The 19,358-nt window shown below is 39.5% G+C and overlaps 2 protein-coding genes across 4 annotated transcripts in view; one reads left to right on the top strand and one right to left on the bottom strand.

Moving 5' to 3' along the window:
* MED23 (mediator complex subunit 23) overlaps positions 1 to 3,943 on the top strand; it is a 46,079-nt gene extending 42,136 nt beyond the window's left edge. For all 3 annotated transcript variants that reach the window (XM_028508775.2, XM_028508776.2, XM_036024731.1), the window contains 2 exons: positions 652 to 783; positions 2,396 to 3,943. In XM_028508775.2, coding sequence (XP_028364576.1) covers positions 652 to 783; positions 2,396 to 2,563 — 300 coding nt within the window. In that variant the 3' untranslated portion in view covers positions 2,564 to 3,943. The remainder of the gene's footprint in view (positions 1 to 651; positions 784 to 2,395) is intronic.
* Positions 3,944 to 5,707: 1,764 nt separating this feature from the next.
* Positions 5,708 to 19,062, bottom strand: ARG1 (arginase 1). The gene is made up of 8 exons (XM_028510026.2): positions 18,739 to 19,062; positions 13,657 to 13,729; positions 10,280 to 10,454; positions 8,297 to 8,456; positions 7,156 to 7,250; positions 6,710 to 6,814; positions 6,365 to 6,501; positions 5,708 to 6,130 (listed from the first exon to the last, which is right to left on the bottom strand). The coding sequence occupies exons 1-8, from the start codon at positions 18,874 to 18,876 to the stop codon at positions 5,964 to 5,966; spliced, it is 1,050 nt and encodes a 349-aa protein (XP_028365827.2). The 5' UTR covers positions 18,877 to 19,062; the 3' UTR covers positions 5,708 to 5,963.
* Positions 19,063 to 19,358: the final 296 nt, after the last annotated feature.

Raw genomic sequence — 19,358 nt, 5'->3', positions numbered from 1 at the left:
CAGAATGAAGTGTAAAAGGGAATTCAAAACCAACATTAGAGTCAGACGTAATCATTTCCTAAGCACTACTCCTTTTTCTGAGCATAGTAATAATTCAAATTGAAATTCAGGTCAAACTGAACCTTGAATGTAAGTAAATCTGCTCTTCCAAACTCACAACAAGCAATAACCCTCAACAAATACACATTAGTCAGTTCTGTAGGTCTGTCTCATGCTTCCAACCTAAGGCTTACACTATCTCAAACTTTGCCTGTCTGTAAAACTTCCCATGTTTAAGTTTAAACCAAATCAGAATTTTAAATTGAACTAACTTCTATAATCTAACAAGGATCCCTGAGATTGTGATTATCCCATACGGTGAGAGATGGTTTCCTGAAAGGGGATCATCTACCTCTTAAGTTAAGAGAAATTACTAAGCTGTAGAGAGAAGTCTCACTGAAGTCCTGTGGGGGCATCTTGTGGCGCTGTGGGTGCTATGGTGGTGCGGGCCCGGTCCTGTCTCCCACGCACACAGAAGTTTGCATGCTCAGTGACTGTCTCCCGCAAGCGTGTTGTCCCTCTGTGCTGGTCCTGGGATGGGGTGCAGCTACATCGCGCTAGATTATGGAGCCATTTTTTAATTTAAATAATTTTGTATTATTTGTTAAATAGATTGGTGTGGCATTTTATGACATGTTGCTGAATGTAGACCAGTGTAGCATGCACTTGAATTACATGGACCCTATCTGTGACTTCCTGTATCACATGAAGTACATGTTCACTGGTGACAGCATCAAAGAGCAGGTGAGTTAGCTTCATCATGTGTAATGACGTTTAGTTTAGACCACCTGAATGCATGGTGATAGACTTTTTTTTGTTTGTTTGGGTGAGTGGTTTTGTTACTTTTTTTTCTTCTAAGGGAAAAAGGTTGATATCAGACCCTGTTATACTACATGAGCAGATTATTCTGGATATAGTATTAAAGTAAAAGTAAACACATGTTATAACTTCTCACATTTCCCCTTTGACATTTGCAACAGGACATCTGAAAAAGACCTAGGGGAGTTAATTAGCAGTAATCTCACGAAGAAGAAGCAGTACAGGGCAGCTACTGAAAGACCAGACAGGTGTTGTGTTGTGAGTGAAGGAGTTCCTGCTTCTCCCCATAGTGATCAGGGGACAGACACTATGGGGACATTAGACAAATTGCAGAGTAACTTGAAGGCTGAAGCCAGGAGAGTCAGAGGGCAATTTCATGAAGAATACCTGAAGGAACTGGGAATGCTTGACTTGAATTTTAAGACTCCTAGGGAGTTATGTCCTCATTATTGCCATTTGCATTAGGTATTAGATCTGTTCTGTGTCGCCTCAAAGGGCATGTAAACTCTGGCAAAGTTAAAGGAAGGCACATTCTGACTCAACATACAAAGAGCCACTTCCTGATAGAGCTGTCTATAAGTGGACAGGACCCCCCGAGCCACAAGTGAGTTTGCTATTTGTAGGAAGCAATCTTGGCTGTTTCGGAAGGGTAGAGACGTTAAACAACCTCCCCTCCATACTTAATGTTTTTTCCTTCTTTAATAGAAAGGAGAGATAGACTGATATAAAAAACAAACAAACATTTGAATCCTAGTCTACTGAAGTCTTTCCTTGCAGCCGGGGACGTGGGGTGGGGAGGATGTCGACTCCCTTATCAGCAGGATTGTCAAGGAGAGTTGAGTGGGAACCAGGATAGGCATGTTTTATTTAACATATCCTTTATATTTGGGCCTGAGGCACTTGGGCACAAAGTAACTGCAGAAAGAAAACATTATTAATGGGCTAACCTTTTCCAGCAAGGTCAAAGAGCATTTGAGTAAAGCTAAGAAAACTGAAACTGCTTGATGTATTTATTTCTTTAAAGTATCTTAAATAAGAGTAGATCTGATATTATTTAGTTTGAATTCCACGTATAAATCAGAACCAAAAGAAATTAGCTTTGTAGATATGTTACAGACATATGTTATTCAAAGAACTTCAAAATATAATTGTGCTTCATGCCTCTGTGAAGATGGCACTTAACAGGATGCTCACCTGTTGTGTGTGTAAATTTCCAGTGTAAACTATGCTAGCTTTTGACAGTGAAATTAATGGCTAGTTAAGTGTATGTGTTTTTGTAAATATATGCGTATACACACAGATATGTGCACATGCACACATGTATACAGAATGTATGTGAAGGAGAACACATGATTTTTCTTACGTGACAGAGAAATAGTTTTATCTGCTTTTGTTAAAACACAAAATGTGCAGTAAACTTCTCATCCACCCCACTCCCTAGTTTATTGTCTCAGGGTATATATAAATAACTTCTTTAAAAAATGGGAAATTAAAATTCTCTGGTTAAAATATTCGTTCATGTGTTTTCATTTTTTAGGTAGAAAAGATTATCTGTAATTTAAAACCAGCTTTAAAACTTCGTCTTCGATTTATCACACACATTAGCAAGATGGAGCCAGCTACAGTACCTCCACAGGCCGCAAACAGTGGGTCTCCAGCGCCTCAGTCTAATCAGGTGCCCGTGTCTTTACCAGTAACTCAGTGAAGTCAGGCGGTACTGTGGTGATGTGGAAATGCATCTACCTTTGAAAGTGGACTCAGATGATTAAATCTGAACGTGATCATGCTACATGGTGATGCAGTAGAAGCAGTGACGTTCAGATTATTTTATTCAGTTGGCCCAAAAGTCCATTTGGTTTTTTCCTTAAGATGACTGTAGTAGTGCTTCTTTGTCTTTAACTGCATTTGAAACAATTTTGTTAGATTGTATTGTGACAGCTGTCATCTCAGCGTGCATTTAAAAACACTTAATCAAAATGGGTGAAAATTTGTGTAGCAATTTTAATATTGAAAATGGAAGAAAATGCACAATATTTTTGGCCCATTGTGCTTTATTATCTCAAGAAAGGCAAAAACACAACTGAATGCAAAAAAAGATTTGTGCAGTGTATGGAGAAGGTGCTGTGACTAAACGTGTCAAAAGTGGTTTGCAAAGTTATGTGCTGGAGATTTCTCGCTGGATGGTTGGGTAGACCAGTTGAAGTTGACAGTGATCAAATTGAGACATTAACTGAGGACAATCAACGTTATACCATGTGGGAGATAGGCCGACATACTCAAAATATCCAAACCGATAATGTTATTGGTGAAAATGAAAAGTGTGTCTTTTATTTAACGGAAAAAACCATGGAGACTTTTTGGCCAACCCAATATTTTGATTCAAATGGTGAATCTATTGACACCTTATAACTCCCACCTCCCTGTCTATATTTATGTCTCTAAGAGATCAAGTAAAGTACACGTTGTTCATGTACATAATTGTTCATTAGAGCTGCTTAGGAACATCGAGATATCTGTGATCAAGACTTTTATGAGATGCTCTCAATCTTTCTTATTCCAGCTACGGGTTTAGTTTTTATATTTTATTATTAATGTTATTCTGTCTTGAAACACATTTTTTAAAGGCACCACCCATGTAGAACAGTTATTGTCTGTCCTTTTATATGTAACTCTCTTTTGGTGTGTGTTTGGGATAAGAGATTTTTGTCATGTAAAGAACTAAAGATTTCATTGCATTGCAGGAGTAAATGCAGTTTCATATTCTTTTTAAATGGCTTAAATTTTTTATCATAGATTTCCAAGTAAATAAGCTAATGTTCCTAATCGAGGTAGATTGGCAAGTTTATGCCTTTACTGTGGACTTGAACTTAACTGTATGAAATGAGTTGGAAGCGATGTAAGTAAATAACATAACTATAAATGCAGAAACAATAATTCATGTTTAAATGGGGATTCTTCAATCTGTTTTTAAAAACAAATTAATTGCTTTTCCAGGTTGACATTCACTTGGCAGATGATGTGATTCTTTGAATTTTTATAATCTTAACATTTTTAAATATTTATTTTTTAAATGCAGTGTACATTTTTGTTCTTTAGGGCTTATTAAATTTTGAGAAACTTAATGTCAGTTTTGGGGGAAAATTGCATTAAGTTTGTAAAACACGTCAGAAGTAAAACCTGTTAAGCGAACAAACTGTCTGGTTGATTACTCAGTGTGAGTGAGCATCGGGTGTGTGCTGAGCAGGGTGCCAGCTGGGTTGTGGCAGAGAATGGGGCTCCTCCCATGGGTTGCACAGTACACTGGTGACTGACATTGACCTAGAACTACGAGTAAGTTAGTGAAGTTTAATCGAATTTATTTCCAAGTACATCTTCCTAGAGCCTTATCTTTTTCATGGTTCATATTACTATAATCACTAAACCTTTATTTGTCATGCAAGTCCAGCTTAATATTTATATAATGGTATAAGTAATTTTCCAGACTAATATTATTAAAATTCTCCAGAGATTTTATGCTAGAAATGAATTCAAGTGCTACTCTTAACATAGTTTCAATATAGTCTCAATATAGTCTCGCTACCTGAGGAATATAATGCTTTGAGATCCTGGAGTGGGAATCATCATGGCACTGGTATTATACAAATAGAATAAAGGAAATGAAAATCAATATCACTTTCTCAAGGATATTTATACACATTCCAATTTATTTATTAAAAATGCAATTTCTTCTTCTCTAGCATTAAAAACTAGAACATGATATTCCCCAAATGGGCTTTTTAAAGAATTATTATTAATCAGAGACATTAATAGAAGACAGAAGCTTGGATTTAGAATGCACCTGAGGGACAAAAATGTGTTTATATTCATTACATTCTAAAAGTTTTTGTTAGCTTGGTTGTTTTTTTTACTAGTAACTCCAAAGCGGCTCCGTCCAACGGGCCTTTCCACAGTGGTGGACATGCTCCTTGTCTGTGCTGTTCGACACGGTCGTCGGTCACTGCACGTGCCTGTTGTGCACGCGAAATGTGGAACTGAATGTAAAATTGTGTTAAGCTTTCAATAACTGCATGTGGCTACCGTGTCGGACACTGTACTCTAGAGCAAGATCCAACCTCATTGCTCTTCTCTAAAAGTAATTCAGTAAAATATTTGTTTACAAAGTCCATATGTCAATGGTTAGGTTTACAATTCTGGGCTGCATATGAAAAATCAGATGGTAGAAGCTCTAATATTTAATCATTTTGTTTTTCAATTACAGTTGACATACAGTATTATGGTAGTTTCAGGTGAACACCTCAGTGATTAGACATCTTATAACTTACTAAGTGAAAGTCCTGATAAATCTTGCACCCATCTGACACCACACAGAGTTATTAGAGTAATATTACTACATTACTCCCTGTGCTGTGGTTTACATCCCCATGACTTTTCTGTAACAACCACGTTGTACTTCTTAATCCCTTCGCCTTTTCCACCCATGCCCCCAACACCCCCCCATCCGGCAACCATTGAAACGTTCTCTGTGTCTATGAGTCTGTTTCTGTACAGCTTGTTCATTTATTTTGTTTTTTAGATTCGATTGTTGATAGGTATGTTTTTACTGTTCATATTTTTTATCTTTTTTTCCTTCTTGAAGAAGACCCTTTAACATTTCATATAACATTGCTTTGGTGGTGATGAACTCCTTTGGCTCATCTGGGAGGCTCTTTATCTGTCCTTTGATTCTAAATGACAGCTTTGCTGGGTAGAGTAATTTTGGTTGAAGGTCCTTGTTCTTCATCACTTTGAATATTCCTTGCCACTCCCGTGTGGGATGTGTTTATTTTTAATGCCAGCAAAATTATTTTGGAAGTTAATGTATACTTCTCTTTCTATAAATCTTTTGCCAAAATATAAGCTTTTTAAGTTGACAAAAATTTGAATGTCCAAGTCTTTCACACCAAGAAGGAATTGATGCAGTTTATACTAATTGGACACCTATTTCCTAAGGCAAAACATTTTTCTGAAATACCAGATCTGTAAGAAGATAACCATAAGCTTAAGTAAATTTCTAGATTCGGTCATCCTGTTATTAGCTGGGAGATTTGTGTATGATGTTTCCACATTTACTTAGGTGGGTTAAGGTAGTCAATAGGCTTATGACTGCCCTCCCGAGCAGTGCCGAAACAAGCCAAGGTTACTGCTACCGCTGTGTTGACTGTCTGAGTTACTTCTTCCGGTGTCTTCCCCAGAGATGGGTTCACTTCCATTATATCTAATCCCGACAGCAGTCCTACAACAGCAAATGGAAACAAGGTAATTTGTTAAACAGCTGACATTTTACATTCGATATCTTTGAAATATTACTTAGGCATTCAAAGAAGGGATGACCAACTGAAACCACTTCAGTTCTTACATCATGTGATGGGCGTTGTAGAAGTGTCAACTGGGCTTGAGTTTCAGGTTGTATAGATATATATTGGCCATGTGCATATTTGCTTTTTTATTCACTCAGACGTGTACCTACCTGTTTTGTAAATTTCTTCTGTAATGTAGAGACCTTCTCTGTAGGTGAGCCCTCCGGGGACTGGTGTGCCAGTGGCTGGTGTGACAGATGGGTCCAGTCCGTCCACGTCAAAGCTCAGGTGAATTGGCCTTTTCTTTCTTTTAGGAGGTAGGAAAGTAATTCAGTTTAAAATCAGTGGTTTAGTATTTAGTAGACAAATAGCATTCTCCCTTTGCTCTATGAAAAGGAACAGCCCAGTGAAGCTTCACAGTTTTACAGAAAGGCTTCGCTAATAACTTTCATTGATTCGTGTCAGTAGTGAGTTCTTTAACAACTATATTTATGTCACACACACAAGCATCATACCTTCCTAGTAAGTAGCTGAGTGTTTCTTCCATCACCTTGCTAATTCCCAGTTTGTCTACTTCAGTCATGGAGAAGTATTTAATGCCCAGAGTTTTCAAAAGGTAGCTATGAAAAAGGAGATATTAAGATAATCTATCATTAATATGGAAGCTGACTGGACATCCTCTTGTTTCCTTTTAAGGAAAGATCAATGTGGTAAAATACATAAAATATTTCAAGTCTGTAAACTATGTATATATCAATATATTTTTAACAGCAAGTCAATATGAAAATCATGAATATATACATATATGTGTATATGCATGTATACCTATAAATATATGTAGACATAGGTGTAGATATATAGACTCTGCACTTAAGATAATTTTTCCTCATAGGTTTGGCCAGCACACCTGGCATACAACAGAACAAGAATGAAGGTAAATCACATCAAGGAATAAACTTACTGTTCCCCTGGGTCCACATCTCTCAGGCCGATATACACAATATCTTTGGCAGATATGCAGGGTGTCACCCAGGATAATCCTGGTACATCAGGGATCTAAAATTACAATATTTCCATTTGGTTATATATGCTTCTCTTGAGCAAATCGTACATTGAAAGTTAAGTACAGTTGTTGGATTGCATGCATCTTCTATGTAGAACATAAATTTTTAGGAATCGAGCAAAGACAAGATGAAATGAAGAAGAGAATGCCTGCGGTCCCTGGTAGTGCTCTGATGGCTTTGGCCCCACCCAGCCCCGCTGTGTGGCCCAGACCTAACCCGAACCATCTGTCAGCGCTCAGCAGCGTTCGATCACGTGCACACCCTTTCCATCGGGTCCCCCTTTCCCGGGACTCTTCCGTAAGAAAGTCAGTGTGCTGCCATCACTTCCAGTCCTCCTCCACTTCTCTGTCTCAATAAGGACTTAATCCGGAAGACGGCTCAGAGGGGCTCAGGGAGATTTTTGACCAACCCTTCGGTTGCTCTTCGAATGTCCTGGAGTCAAGCCTGTTTCATCTTAGATATTTCAGAAAAGAAGTTTCTAGGGAGCAAGAAGGTTGTTCTACTTATGATATAGATATGTTCAGATAACATCTCACAATGAAGATGTTAAATAATAAATCATTGTACCCTTCACTTTAAAATGCCATTTTTGAAGAGGCCCCATGATGTGGAGGGAAGACACTTGGTAAGAGTGAGAGGCTGGCTGTATGGCAGGCAATAGAGGTCGGCATCAGGAGACCAGTTCTGGCCCTTGCCTGACTCCTGACTATGTTTGGCACGTGATCTTGGGTGAGTTGGGTTAACCTCGGAACCTCTGCTAACTTGCTCATAAAGGACTACACTCTGCCCCCCACCCCGCCAACTACAAAGGGTAGTTGAAGAATCAAAAGGAAATATATAAAGTCATTTTGTGAATTATCAAGAGAGGGAGAGGTGCAGAACCTCACCACCTTTTTCCTCCAACTCTTGCTTATCGATTGCCAAGAAAAGAGTCTAAGATTACACCAAGGATAAGATGTCAGAGGGTTTCTTCCTTCCCTCCACCTGAACTGCTCCTAAGATTATTCTTTTGTCATAGAATACCAGCCAGCCTTTTACCTTTCCCTTTAGTTCCTTCAGGAGAAAAGACACAGGTTGTCCATGCAAGTTCCCACTTGTGGTTGTCTGTGGAGTGTTGATGTCGGTGTGAGCATCCACCCAGATGACACAGAGATCCGGGTGGACCTTGGCATGGCCAGAGATGCTTCCAATCGCCAAGCTTGGGAGGAAAAAGTTTGTTTGAATATCAGGTTTGCAGTAGCACGTACATCCTATTTCTTTTTCCTGTTCTTTACATACATCACATTATTAACTCAATGCTCGTGCTTAATTTTCCTTTAAATTAAAATGGCTGATATTTCTCATAGATTTTTAAATCAGAGGTGCCAATTAAATAATTATAATAACGGCGAGAATAGAGTTTACACTTAATACTTACTAAGAAGTTATAGCTACATGGCGGTATCACTGAACTACCTTCTAATAAAATTGTAAATTATAGTTTCACCAAAAACAAAATATGTGTGAAAATGCTAGCCATACAAAGGATTCCTTATCATGAGACTAGTCCATTGTCAGGGTTAAATGAGGCTTGTTTTCTGCACTCTCATTTCTCTTGGTAAATGCTGAATTCTCCCAGATGAGTTCTGACAGAATCTTTCTGCTCAGGATCCAATCATTCCCATTGGGGAGCATCCCTCAAAGGCCCTACATTTCCTTCAGTCCGATTTCCCAGCGCTCACTCACTCTGTTCAACAGTGGGGTCCCCCACTTAGCTCTGTACTCCCCCTGCCCCACATTTTAGGGCCCCCTCTTTGCCAGGTCTAAAACCCTCAAAGTTCACCCCAAGCACCCCAAGCTCCAGAAAAGTTGCCTGAATGCAACAGCTAAGAATATCTTACACAAAAGTCAAAAGGTTTGGATTTGCATACAATGCCCTTATTCTCCCATTTGTGAATGTTTTGAAGATCCTTCCGAGAATCATGAATTTTTTTCTCACTTCTGAGTGAAAGCAAGCCTGCCATGATATCAGGTATTGATTATTCAGCTAGGAGTTTGTTTTCCTTTTAGGTTTCTTATGTTTTTTGCCACTTCTAAACTGTCCACTTAAAAAGTTTTCTACTTAAAACAGAAAGTAAGCCCTAGTTCCTCACCCGCTGTTGGTGTTAGAAGCCCTAGGAACAGTCTGACTTCAGAGAAGAAAACGGGTGAAGTAATGGACTCTTGAGCTGAGAGCCATTGTAATGTTTGTACTCTTGATCTAATAATACGTACTTCCAGTTACGTATTTTAGGAACTGGAAAGTAAGCGTTCAAGAGGCTCATGCACAAAAACTATCTTGGCCATATTATTTGTAATGCTGAAAATCTGAAAATTACCTGAATGTCACACAAATGGGTATATACAATGATATAATCATTTAATGAAAAATTATGCAACAGTAAAAAAATATGCTTATATATCATCAAGTGAGATAAGGAAATTTCTGTAGATGGAGAACAAGGCAAGATCATGCACACATGCAGACAGTGTTAAAAAAAATGTGTAAAAGGGAAAGACTGCAGCAGGAAGGAAAATATGCCAGATTTTCTCTTGTTAGGGAACTACAATTACCATTGGTTCTTTTCCTTTTATGTGTGTGTACTTCAAAAATTGTACAATTATGACTTTTACAATGGAAAACACTTTTAAGGGTTGACCTACTGGGTGGTTCCTATGATCAGTAACTAAGTACAAAAACTTGACTATGAATGTCCTCAGTGCTTATTTATTTAGAAATGTAAGCCTGTGCTGAATATGTTGCTGAAATCCATTCATATTTCATGACCTTTCTGCTATAATAAAGATAGCACAAGACTTCAAATAGAGCTAAGTCTCTTTCCAAAATAAAGTAGTAGCCAATAAAAAAAAATTTCAAGGGCAGAAAACGTGGTTACGCTATTGATCAGTGCTCTCCCTGCCATGTGTCCTCTCTGCACATGGTTTTGGTTCTGCTTCCTGCCGTCTGTGCTGGATTGCCACAGAGCTCATCCCTGAAAGCACCTGTGGTCTCCACCCAGCACCACGCTGATCCTTCCATTCTTCTTGACCTCCGCCACCACGCCAGCCAGCTGCTCGTTCGCTTTCCCCACCGACCTTGGGTTCTTCACAATTTGAAATGGACTGTCATTAGGGACATCAGCAAAGGGCAGGTCCCCATAATCTTTTACATCACATTCTAGAAATAAAATCGAAAGTTGCAGGTTACTAAAAAGAAGTTTACATAAAAGCTTGTGCAGGATGATTTTAAATTTACAAAATAGGTATGTTTTCTCAAGTATAGACACAAAAAAGTCCGAACAGACTGGAGAAGTTGTGAAGGTAGAAACCATGCCTGCTTTTGCCGGACACCATCATTTCACCCGTGCTGCCCCTGCTGCCTGCCGCACACTGGGCTCTCGGGAAATACTCAGACCCATCCAGTTAGGCTATAAATACAGCAGCAGTGGGCGTCCTTCTGGTTTGGGTTTAATGGGTGATATCACTGTCTTTGTCTCTGTCTGGGCTCATGTACTTTCCACTTTTCTATAATAAGCATACATTTTATTTGTAATAAAGAAACAAATCAGTTTTTAATAGTACACAAACACACATTCATACACCCAGAAGAAAATACACCATTATTTTATTTGCAGTCCTTGGTTTCAATCCAAGCTGTCACCTGCTGAAGCAGTTCAGCTCCCTCTTCTGTCCAGTGGTATTGTCAGAATTCAATAAGCGTACGTGATTACCATCGATCTTAACATTTCAGCAAGCTCAAGAAATGAAGGCTCTATTATTATACTTTTTAAATAAGGTAACACAGAGTTCCCAAGGACCTGAGTGCACTTCCTAAGGGGCCCTGCATTAGGCCTCAAGATACAAAGCTTCATGTAAAACCGCGATATGGACTCAGTTCAGTGTTCCCAAGTAAATGGTCATTGTGCACTGTACTTATTCGTGTCTGTGTGTGTCCATGATTCAGTACCACCATCAAGAGATTTAACTTGAAATCAAATGTGACCAAATTATGCTTCTTTCCTGATGAACTGGGCCAATTCATTTACCCAGGACTTCTGTTCTCTACTGGGTTCTCTCTCTTCCAATTTGTGAAATAAACTTATTTATTAAAATGTATTTATTTGAAGTGTACTGGTCAATGATTTTTAGGAATATCTACAGTCTTTCAGCTACCACCACAATGAAGAAAAGTTCCTCTACCCACCCCTACGTTCCCTCCCAGCCCTTTGCAGTCCAAAAATTGCCCATCTCCTTTACAAAGTGGTTGTATCATTATACATTCTCATCAAATACCCAAGGGCTCCGGGTGGTCCGTATCCTCATCAACACTTCATCAGTGTTTTATATGTAAAGATGACATTTACTTTTGCTATACTTTTAAAATACAAAGTGTTTTTCATTTGGATGCTCACATATGCAAATAGGATATGTATGTAATATGAGTAATAATACATATCAGTATTATTAGTGTTTTTTTTTGTTTATACTTCCCATGTTTATTAATAGCAGTGGTGTAACTTAATACTCCCTTATTATTTCTGATATTACAGTGGATGTCCACAGGCATATTTTCAGAGAGCTTAGGTCTCCTCTTAAAGAAAAATAAGTATCAGTTCTTATAACAACCAAGGGGAATGAACTGCTCCAGCTGGTGGAAAGAAGTGCTTGGAGAGACAGGCAGAAACTTGAAGAAAATAAAGTTTTGACTTAATAGAACATCCTGATGTTTGTGGTAGGTATTTTTGGATGTAGCTAGCGATCTACAAAAAGTTTTAACTTTGCTCTTCAACAATAAGGAAAGACATGGAATTTGATGTAGCCATCCGGGCCTAATTGTGGAGCTGCTGAAAGTTCCATAGGTTATTGCCTCCCCACCTGATCCTGACTCAGAGGCCTGGATCCATCCCACTCCCAATCCTTTCAAGTGGCCCAGTTTTCAAAATCAACTGAAAGGACAAGAGAGCTCCTTTTAGACTGACCTTTTTTTACCAGAGCTAGCTATCTCTTTCCTTGAGTCCATCAGGCATAATTAACTGTTCCTTCTCTGAGTCTCTATTCTTAGGACTGGAGAGATTATAAAAGCATCCCCCACACAGGTGTTTTAAGAACTTATACAAACAGGTCACTCAAGATCCAAGTGCCTGGACACTGAACCCAAAGTTAATAGCAGAACAAACCAAAGACTGCATAATCAGCCAGAAACATCTTAATTTACACCTAATTGCCAGGACTCCCCAGTGGCACCTCCTCTTCCTTTATCACCCAATAAAAACTCATAGCCCCAACATTTCACTGTTGGTGTATCTCTTCATACCAGCCCCCTTCCCCTCTTGGAAAGTGAATAAAACTTTACTCTGCCTTTTCTTCTTTTTGTGTATTCTTTCATAGCCCATGGCACCAACCACCCTAACACCAATGACAGAAGGGTGGGATCCAAGGAAGCCTGTTGATGCAACAAGCCACCCAGTTCACGGGGTCTGAGTGGCAAATGCTTTGGAAAAGCCTTGAGACTCTGAGCAACTACCCTGCTTTCCTCCTTCTTCTCTCTCACAGAGCTAGGAAGGTTGGGGTGGGAGGCTCCATTCTTCCTACATACAACTCCTCAATGCTTCTTTTACAAACCAGGCCATAGAAATCTGGTTCCCCATCTGACCCATTGGAGGAGTACACTTTCTGGTCCAAACTTGACCTACCTAAAGCTTGTTGCTTCTCCATTGCACTGAGTTCCCACCAAGGAAAATGGTGTTGTCAAACAGAGACTCGGTATTATTACTGTTTTATCTCCTCTTACAAATAGGGCTCCTCTTGGTAGTAGTGCGTTTCCTGCTGCCCCTTGCCTTTCCTTTTCAACCCCCTCAATTCCCCTACCACCCACCCCAACTCCAGCTCTTAAACACACATTCTCTTACACAACAGTCTGGCTGAAAAGACAAAATATCTGCATAAATAAACAATACCAATTGCTCATTTTCCGCATATGCTGCTTTTTTGAATAGGGTGTCTATCTAAGGTTATAGCCAGAGCTGCAGTTCTGTGGTACAGCTGTCATTCCAGACACACCCTCGAGTGACCAAGAGCCCGCTCCTCCCTTCGGAGTGGGAAAGACATCAAGCTGATCATCTTTCAACTTTCAACTTAAAAATGACCTTGCCCTGGCTGGCATGGCTGTTGGTTTAGCATCATCCCACACATAGAAGGGCTGCCAGTTTTATTTCCAGTTAGGGCACATGCCTGGGTTGCCCGCTGGTCACCAGTTGGGTCATGTGTGAGAGACAGCTGGTAGATGTATCTCTCATACATCAATATTTCTCTCCCTCTTTTTCTCCCTCTCTTTCCCTCCCACTAAAAAAATATATAAATAAGATCTTTTTAAAAATTACCTTGTTCTTTAAGTTTCTCAAGTAGGCCAGCTTTTCTCAATACCTTAGGGCCTTCTTCCACTCCTCCTCGTGGCTGAACAATTAAAGAATTAAGTAATTCAGACATCATCTTAATCATCAGATGCACACAAATAGGAAACTCTTAATTATTTAATCAGTTGAATTGTAACTTACCATTTATTGAGTTCTTGAGAGCCAGAAATTTACATAATACTCATTTAATTAACAAAACAAGGTAGATTGGATTACTTTTATGTCAGATATGAGGATCTAAAATCAGAAAGTTCATACAATTTTCCTACAGGCACACAGCTGACAAGTGGTAGAGCCTTAGGACCTTACCCAGGTCCTCTGGATTCCAAAACCTTCACCTCCTCTTCACATCATGAATGTTACCCACATAATAAATGTTTGTTTTGTGCAAAAGTGCTCTGATAGATGGAGATACAATTTTTAAAAGGGGTTTGTGTCTTTAAGTAACTCACAAGCTAACCAGAGATTTGGATATTTAACCTCAGTTACAGTACTAGGAGATTTGCTTTAACCCGAAAACTGTATGAGATGTCATAGCAACAACGACAGGATGCTCCTAACTCTGCCAGACCCGGCGGGTATTGGGTGGAGCAGATGACATTTCAGTTTAGTGTTGCAACACAAGCTCAGGACAATGGATGGGGTGATGGAGAAACTTTGTAAACAGGGAAACGGCTTGAGTAAAGGCACTTGAAAAAATGTGGCACGGGAGAAAGCTACATGCAGCTCCCCACAGCAGTGAGGTGGAGGTCTTGGGGACAAAGCAGACAACAAGGAAAACTCACCTGGGAGCTGGCTGAAACCACAAAGACAACCTGATATTTCAACTTTTGACCTCCTTAATAAACACAGTGAACAAGAATTCCACCCTTGCTGTTTCACATCAGGGGAGCTAACCTGCTTCCTCTTGGCAATAAACCTTATCCAGGGTTCTGGTAGATTAACGATCTAAAGAAACAGCTCTTTTATATATCTCTGATTCTAATTTCCAACAAGACTTTCACATACAAAGTTATTTCCTGTTGTCAGAGGAGAAGAGGTGCCAAAAGACATGTGTCTGTCCATGGGATTGGCTGTGGCACCAAACCAAGCGATATTTCTTCCCAACTCAAATTAGCAGATGATCGGCCCTGGCTGCAAAGAAAACCCCGGTTCAGGGAACCCGTGCACTCTGCCCGACACAGAGGGGCTGCCTGACACTCTTCTATCCCATTCCCTCCTCACCTGGCCTGGCTCTCCCCACCCCCACTCCAATCAAGGAGGCAGAAGTTCTCATTCTTTATAGCCCCATGGAATGCTGCTTGACTCAAATTCTGCCTTTGGTTTTGTGTTAGATTTTGGTCCAAGTTTCTTTAAACTGACACTTAGTAGATGCACAAAAATTGTTAGTCTGATAAAATTCCATGGCTTTTCACCCTCTCCCTTAAAAACTTTAGAACAAATGTTATGGGCCCCTTTGCAAACACTGTATTTGCCCTAACACAGTCACTGAATTTTTCCAGAATGACCCTTGCTGACATTCTTTTTTATTTCTTTGATTCCAGTTGCTTCTCATATCAGTTCTTTCTTATTGCTTGGTTTATATTCCCTAGAGGGGGTATCATCAGCCTAAGGCCTTCTGTCCCGCTCCAGGGGCCAGAGCATGTTCATGCAGTTCCTCCCTCCCTCTCTCCCTCCCTCCCTTCCCTCCTTCCTTCCTTCTCCCTTGCTCCTTTTATTCTGTCAGTTATTTTAATTCCATCTTTGCTAGAACCTGACCAAAAATAAGTGAGCATATTGGGGATTTTGCTATTAACCACAGCATTACAAGAACCACTTGAATGACAGCAAAATGTGGTGGGCACACAATGCAATACACAGATCAGGTGTCTTAGAAATGGACATTCAACACCTGGGTGATCTTATTAACCAATGGAACCCCAATAAATATAGTAAATAAACAGAATATAGTGTAAAAACGGGAGCCCTACTGTGTTCTAGGTATACCTAAGGATACGGGTTCTAAGCATGTGGTCCTGGATGAGCATAAGGTGGTTGGTGAAACACCTGATTATTTGCAATATATATATGAAAAAAGAGGGAAACATTTCTGTGTCAGCAAAATGTCCCTGTGTTCTGGGAAAGGTCTTTGGAGGATTTGCAAGGAAAGTGAAGCAGTATTTACTGACCATCCAAATGCAGTTGGGTCTGTAACCTCTGACCTGCCCTATTGGGTTTTGCAATAAGAAGCCAGAGTGCAAAGCAAGAGTTCAAAGCTAAGAAGAGTACAACACTGCCTGGGTGGGCAAAGAGAAAGTGCTGAGAAGCCTGCAGAAAATTCCATGTAAAACAACCACCACAACAGAATAACCTTAGGAGTGAATTAAGACAAATTCACACTTGTCTTAATTTGCTTTTTTTTTCCTTCCTCTTTACAGACAGATATAGGTTGAAGTGTATGGTATCTATAATCTTAGTATATTTACCAGAATGGGTGTGACCAGGTAGAAAAAAAAGAATTTATTTCAATGTTACTGTCATGTTTTGGCAGTCTGGGAGTTTCTGAAACCTGTTAATTAGTCCTTTCAACATTACCAACTTACAGTCAGATTTTCTTTCTTTCACTTTTCTTTTTCCTGCCTCAAAGAGAGGTACACAAAGGATTCTTAATCCATGGACTAACACTTTTATAGAATTACTAAAGCTCTTAAAAGTATGAATCATTCACGAAGTTGCATAAAGCAATCACATATAGGTTATTTAAATTAAAATAACGCTGAGGGTTGATGCCAATCTATGAAATTGTTCTAGGCATTAATTATATAACTAAATAAATGTGCTTTCTTAAAATTCTTTCTCTACATATAAACACAGTAGCGCTAAAAACAATGAGAACATAGAAATCTAAATAACAAGCTAAAGTGCAAAAATTGCCCATTTCCATTCAAATAAAAATATTTCTTTTCTAAAAAGATGAGAAAAAATTATTTTTTGTTTTTTATAAAAAATGTAGTTAACTTACTCTGGATTTTAAAAGACCCAAGTTCCAGTCCCAGCTGCACCACCCTACCAGCAATCAGTGTGGCCTTGGCTGTGACATCACATTTCTACACCTCAGTTTCCTCACCTATACAGGGAAGACTGTGAGTGTGACCAACTCATGGCACCACTGTGAGAACCAAATTAGATGATGCTCATTAAGAACTTGGCTGCTATACCGGACACAGGGTAAGCACTCAGAAATGCTATTTTTCATCATTTAAAAAAATTAATGTGTTTTAAAAATAAAATTGAAATGAGGAGGAAAATATTTTACATGGAGTGTTTTTGTTTCAAAAGCAAGTTTACTATTGTTCATTTTTACTTCCTCCACTTTTGTGTGTTTTTCCTGTTAAGAGCAGACAACACTCACGCATAACCTAACTTGGCAAAGGAGAGATTAAAGCAAGTGCAGCAGCTACTGTAAACTAGAGCCATGAAAATCTATACAGTCTATGGAGCTGAGTCATAAAGAAAGAAATGGAGCCCAATTAGTGAGGACGAAAGTACAAGCAGCAGATGCGTGTTTCTACCTTTGCATTCTAACGAGGGCTGGGTCATATATCTTTAGTAAACTTAAAATATGGGCTTCCTCTATGACTGAGCTTAATATTCTATTACTTCAGTATTTTATTTATTGATTTTAGAGAGACAGGAGGGAGAGAAGGAGAGAAAGAGAGTTGTTCTGTTTCACGTATTTACCCATTACCCTTATTGGGTGATTCTTGTATGTGCCCTGACTGGGGATTGAACCCACAGTGTTGGTGTATAAGGACAACACTCTGACCAACTGAGCTACTTGCCAGGGCAGTATTTTATTCTAATAAGAAATTATCTCAGTGGAAGAAGGAAATAAAACCCCCAAACTTAATTTCTAGAAAACAGGGTGGTGAAGAGACATTTCAAAGTAGTTTGAGCCCCTTGCTGGGGAAAGGGTGGTGAGACAAAATACTGCTGAAGCAGAAACCATATAATAAGTTACTTCTTTGAAAAGCCTCTCTCTTTGTCAGATCTTTGGAATTCTGCTGTCTAAGTCTGGTAAGGACAATATTTGGCACCAATACCAGGCCCTCTAAGGGTGGTGGGGCACACCACCCCTTAGAGTGCCCATTTTCAAGGGGAGAAGGCTCTCAAAACCTCTGGGGGTGTTAAGAAAGAAAAGTGGGCTGTGTTCCCCACAGGATTTTAGACTTCTCACTCTTGGTGAAAAGGATGCACTAAAGCAGCTTCGTTCACCTTAATTGTGAAAAATAGATCTCCACAGTGCTAGTAATTAGTACCCACAGAGAGGATTTCTTTTCCAAAGAACTTTATGCATTTAAATGAAAGTTAGCATTAATTATCTTTACTTTGCAAGATGAAAAAATAACAGGCAGTAAAAAAGACTTTTTTTTCAAGATGTCAGAAAATGAGTTTCAACTTAATTTTTAGCCCCTGAAAGTATGTATGTAGTATTAATTTACCTGGTCCACAAACCACAAATGAATGGATTAATAACGCCTTAGTCATATCAAGGTTCAGTAGGTATGTTTGGTGTCATACCTAAAGCAGAAGAATGTCTTCCCCAAGATAGAGCTGTTCTAAGATTTTTCCATCCCTATCTTAATAATAACCAGTGATGTACATACTGCAAAACCTTTTGCTTCTCATGCTTCCCAGAAGCCGCTGACCCCAACCAGCAAGTCAACTGCCCTATTCTGGGGCTTGGTAGGGGCCCAGGAAGAAAAACACACGCCAGGGGCCCCGGCAGTGAGCGTTTGAGCAATGCTCCACTCAGGAAGCAGGCTAAAAATGTAAGGGAAATTTAGTAGATTCAAATAAAATCATCTGTGGCTGAGATTAGAAGCCACTAGTGTAAGTGGGTTTGTGAGCATAATTGTGCAGTGTTTCAAAATGGTGAGACAATGTTAAACTGTGTACTATCTCAGGGCCAGCTTGAACTTCACTAAGCAGACAATAATACCTTACTGATTTTTAAGACTGAAACTTTCCAATAAATTCCAGTGATTCACAGCCAGGCTTTTTACTCACCTGTCCCTTTGAGAAAGGAGCTCCGACGATCCCTATGGATTTTGACTTAGAACTCATGCTCTGGTGTTTCTTGTCGCTGCACCCGAGTTCTCCAAGACAGTCACCGCTCTCTGCAGCCCTCGATGACAGAAGGCACATACTTTTTCCCACTTATAATTGGGTTGGATCTGTTTACTTTATTCTAATGGGGAAGACGGGCTCCACCTACTGAACCAAAGAATGATAGTGCACTGGAAGTCTCACAAGTTCATGTGTGGAGTAACCATAAATCCTCCAAGTGCAGGACCTCAGTTTAAGTGAGATTATCATGTCACCAGTTCACAGCCATCTGGTTAGTCATCTAGGGTAATGCCTTCCTTAATCACAGTCTTTATTTCCCAATCCTTACAATCATTTCTAATCATAATCAATTCATCACTATCCCATGAACAGTGCCATCATCCTAGTTGTGCCAACTCAGGGAAGGGCACCTACTTCCTCGAGGCTTTCGAGCCCTCCTATGAAAGGGCTGGGACTGGCAAGATGATTGCTCACATCCCTTCAAGCCCTACAACCCTGAGTTCAGGTTTCACATGCCAGGGTTAATGGTTAAACAATGAGACACACATTATGCACGAGTA

The sequence above is a fragment of the Phyllostomus discolor genome, chromosome 4 (genome assembly GCF_004126475.2).
Source record: "Phyllostomus discolor isolate MPI-MPIP mPhyDis1 chromosome 4, mPhyDis1.pri.v3, whole genome shotgun sequence".
Lineage (NCBI taxonomy): Eukaryota > Metazoa > Chordata > Mammalia > Chiroptera > Phyllostomidae > Phyllostomus > Phyllostomus discolor.
The sequence above is the reverse complement of the archived record's forward strand: the minus strand, read 5'-3'. Positions and strand labels throughout refer to the sequence as shown.

Bases quoted from the DNA above. Each gene is read 5' to 3' on its own strand.
- ARG1 (XM_028510026.2), bottom strand. From the start codon at position 18,876: ATGTGCCTTCTGTCATCGAGGGCTGCAGAGAGCGGTGACTGTCTTGGA. The intron at 13,730-18,738 runs GTGAGTAAAAAG...TTAATTGTTCAG, and splicing joins CTCCTTTCTCAAAGGGACAG to CCACGAGGAGGAGTGGAAGA. The intron at 10,455-13,656 runs GTAATTTTTAAA...TTTTATTTCTAG, and splicing joins TGAGAAACTTAAAGAACAAG to AATGTGATGTAAAAGATTAT.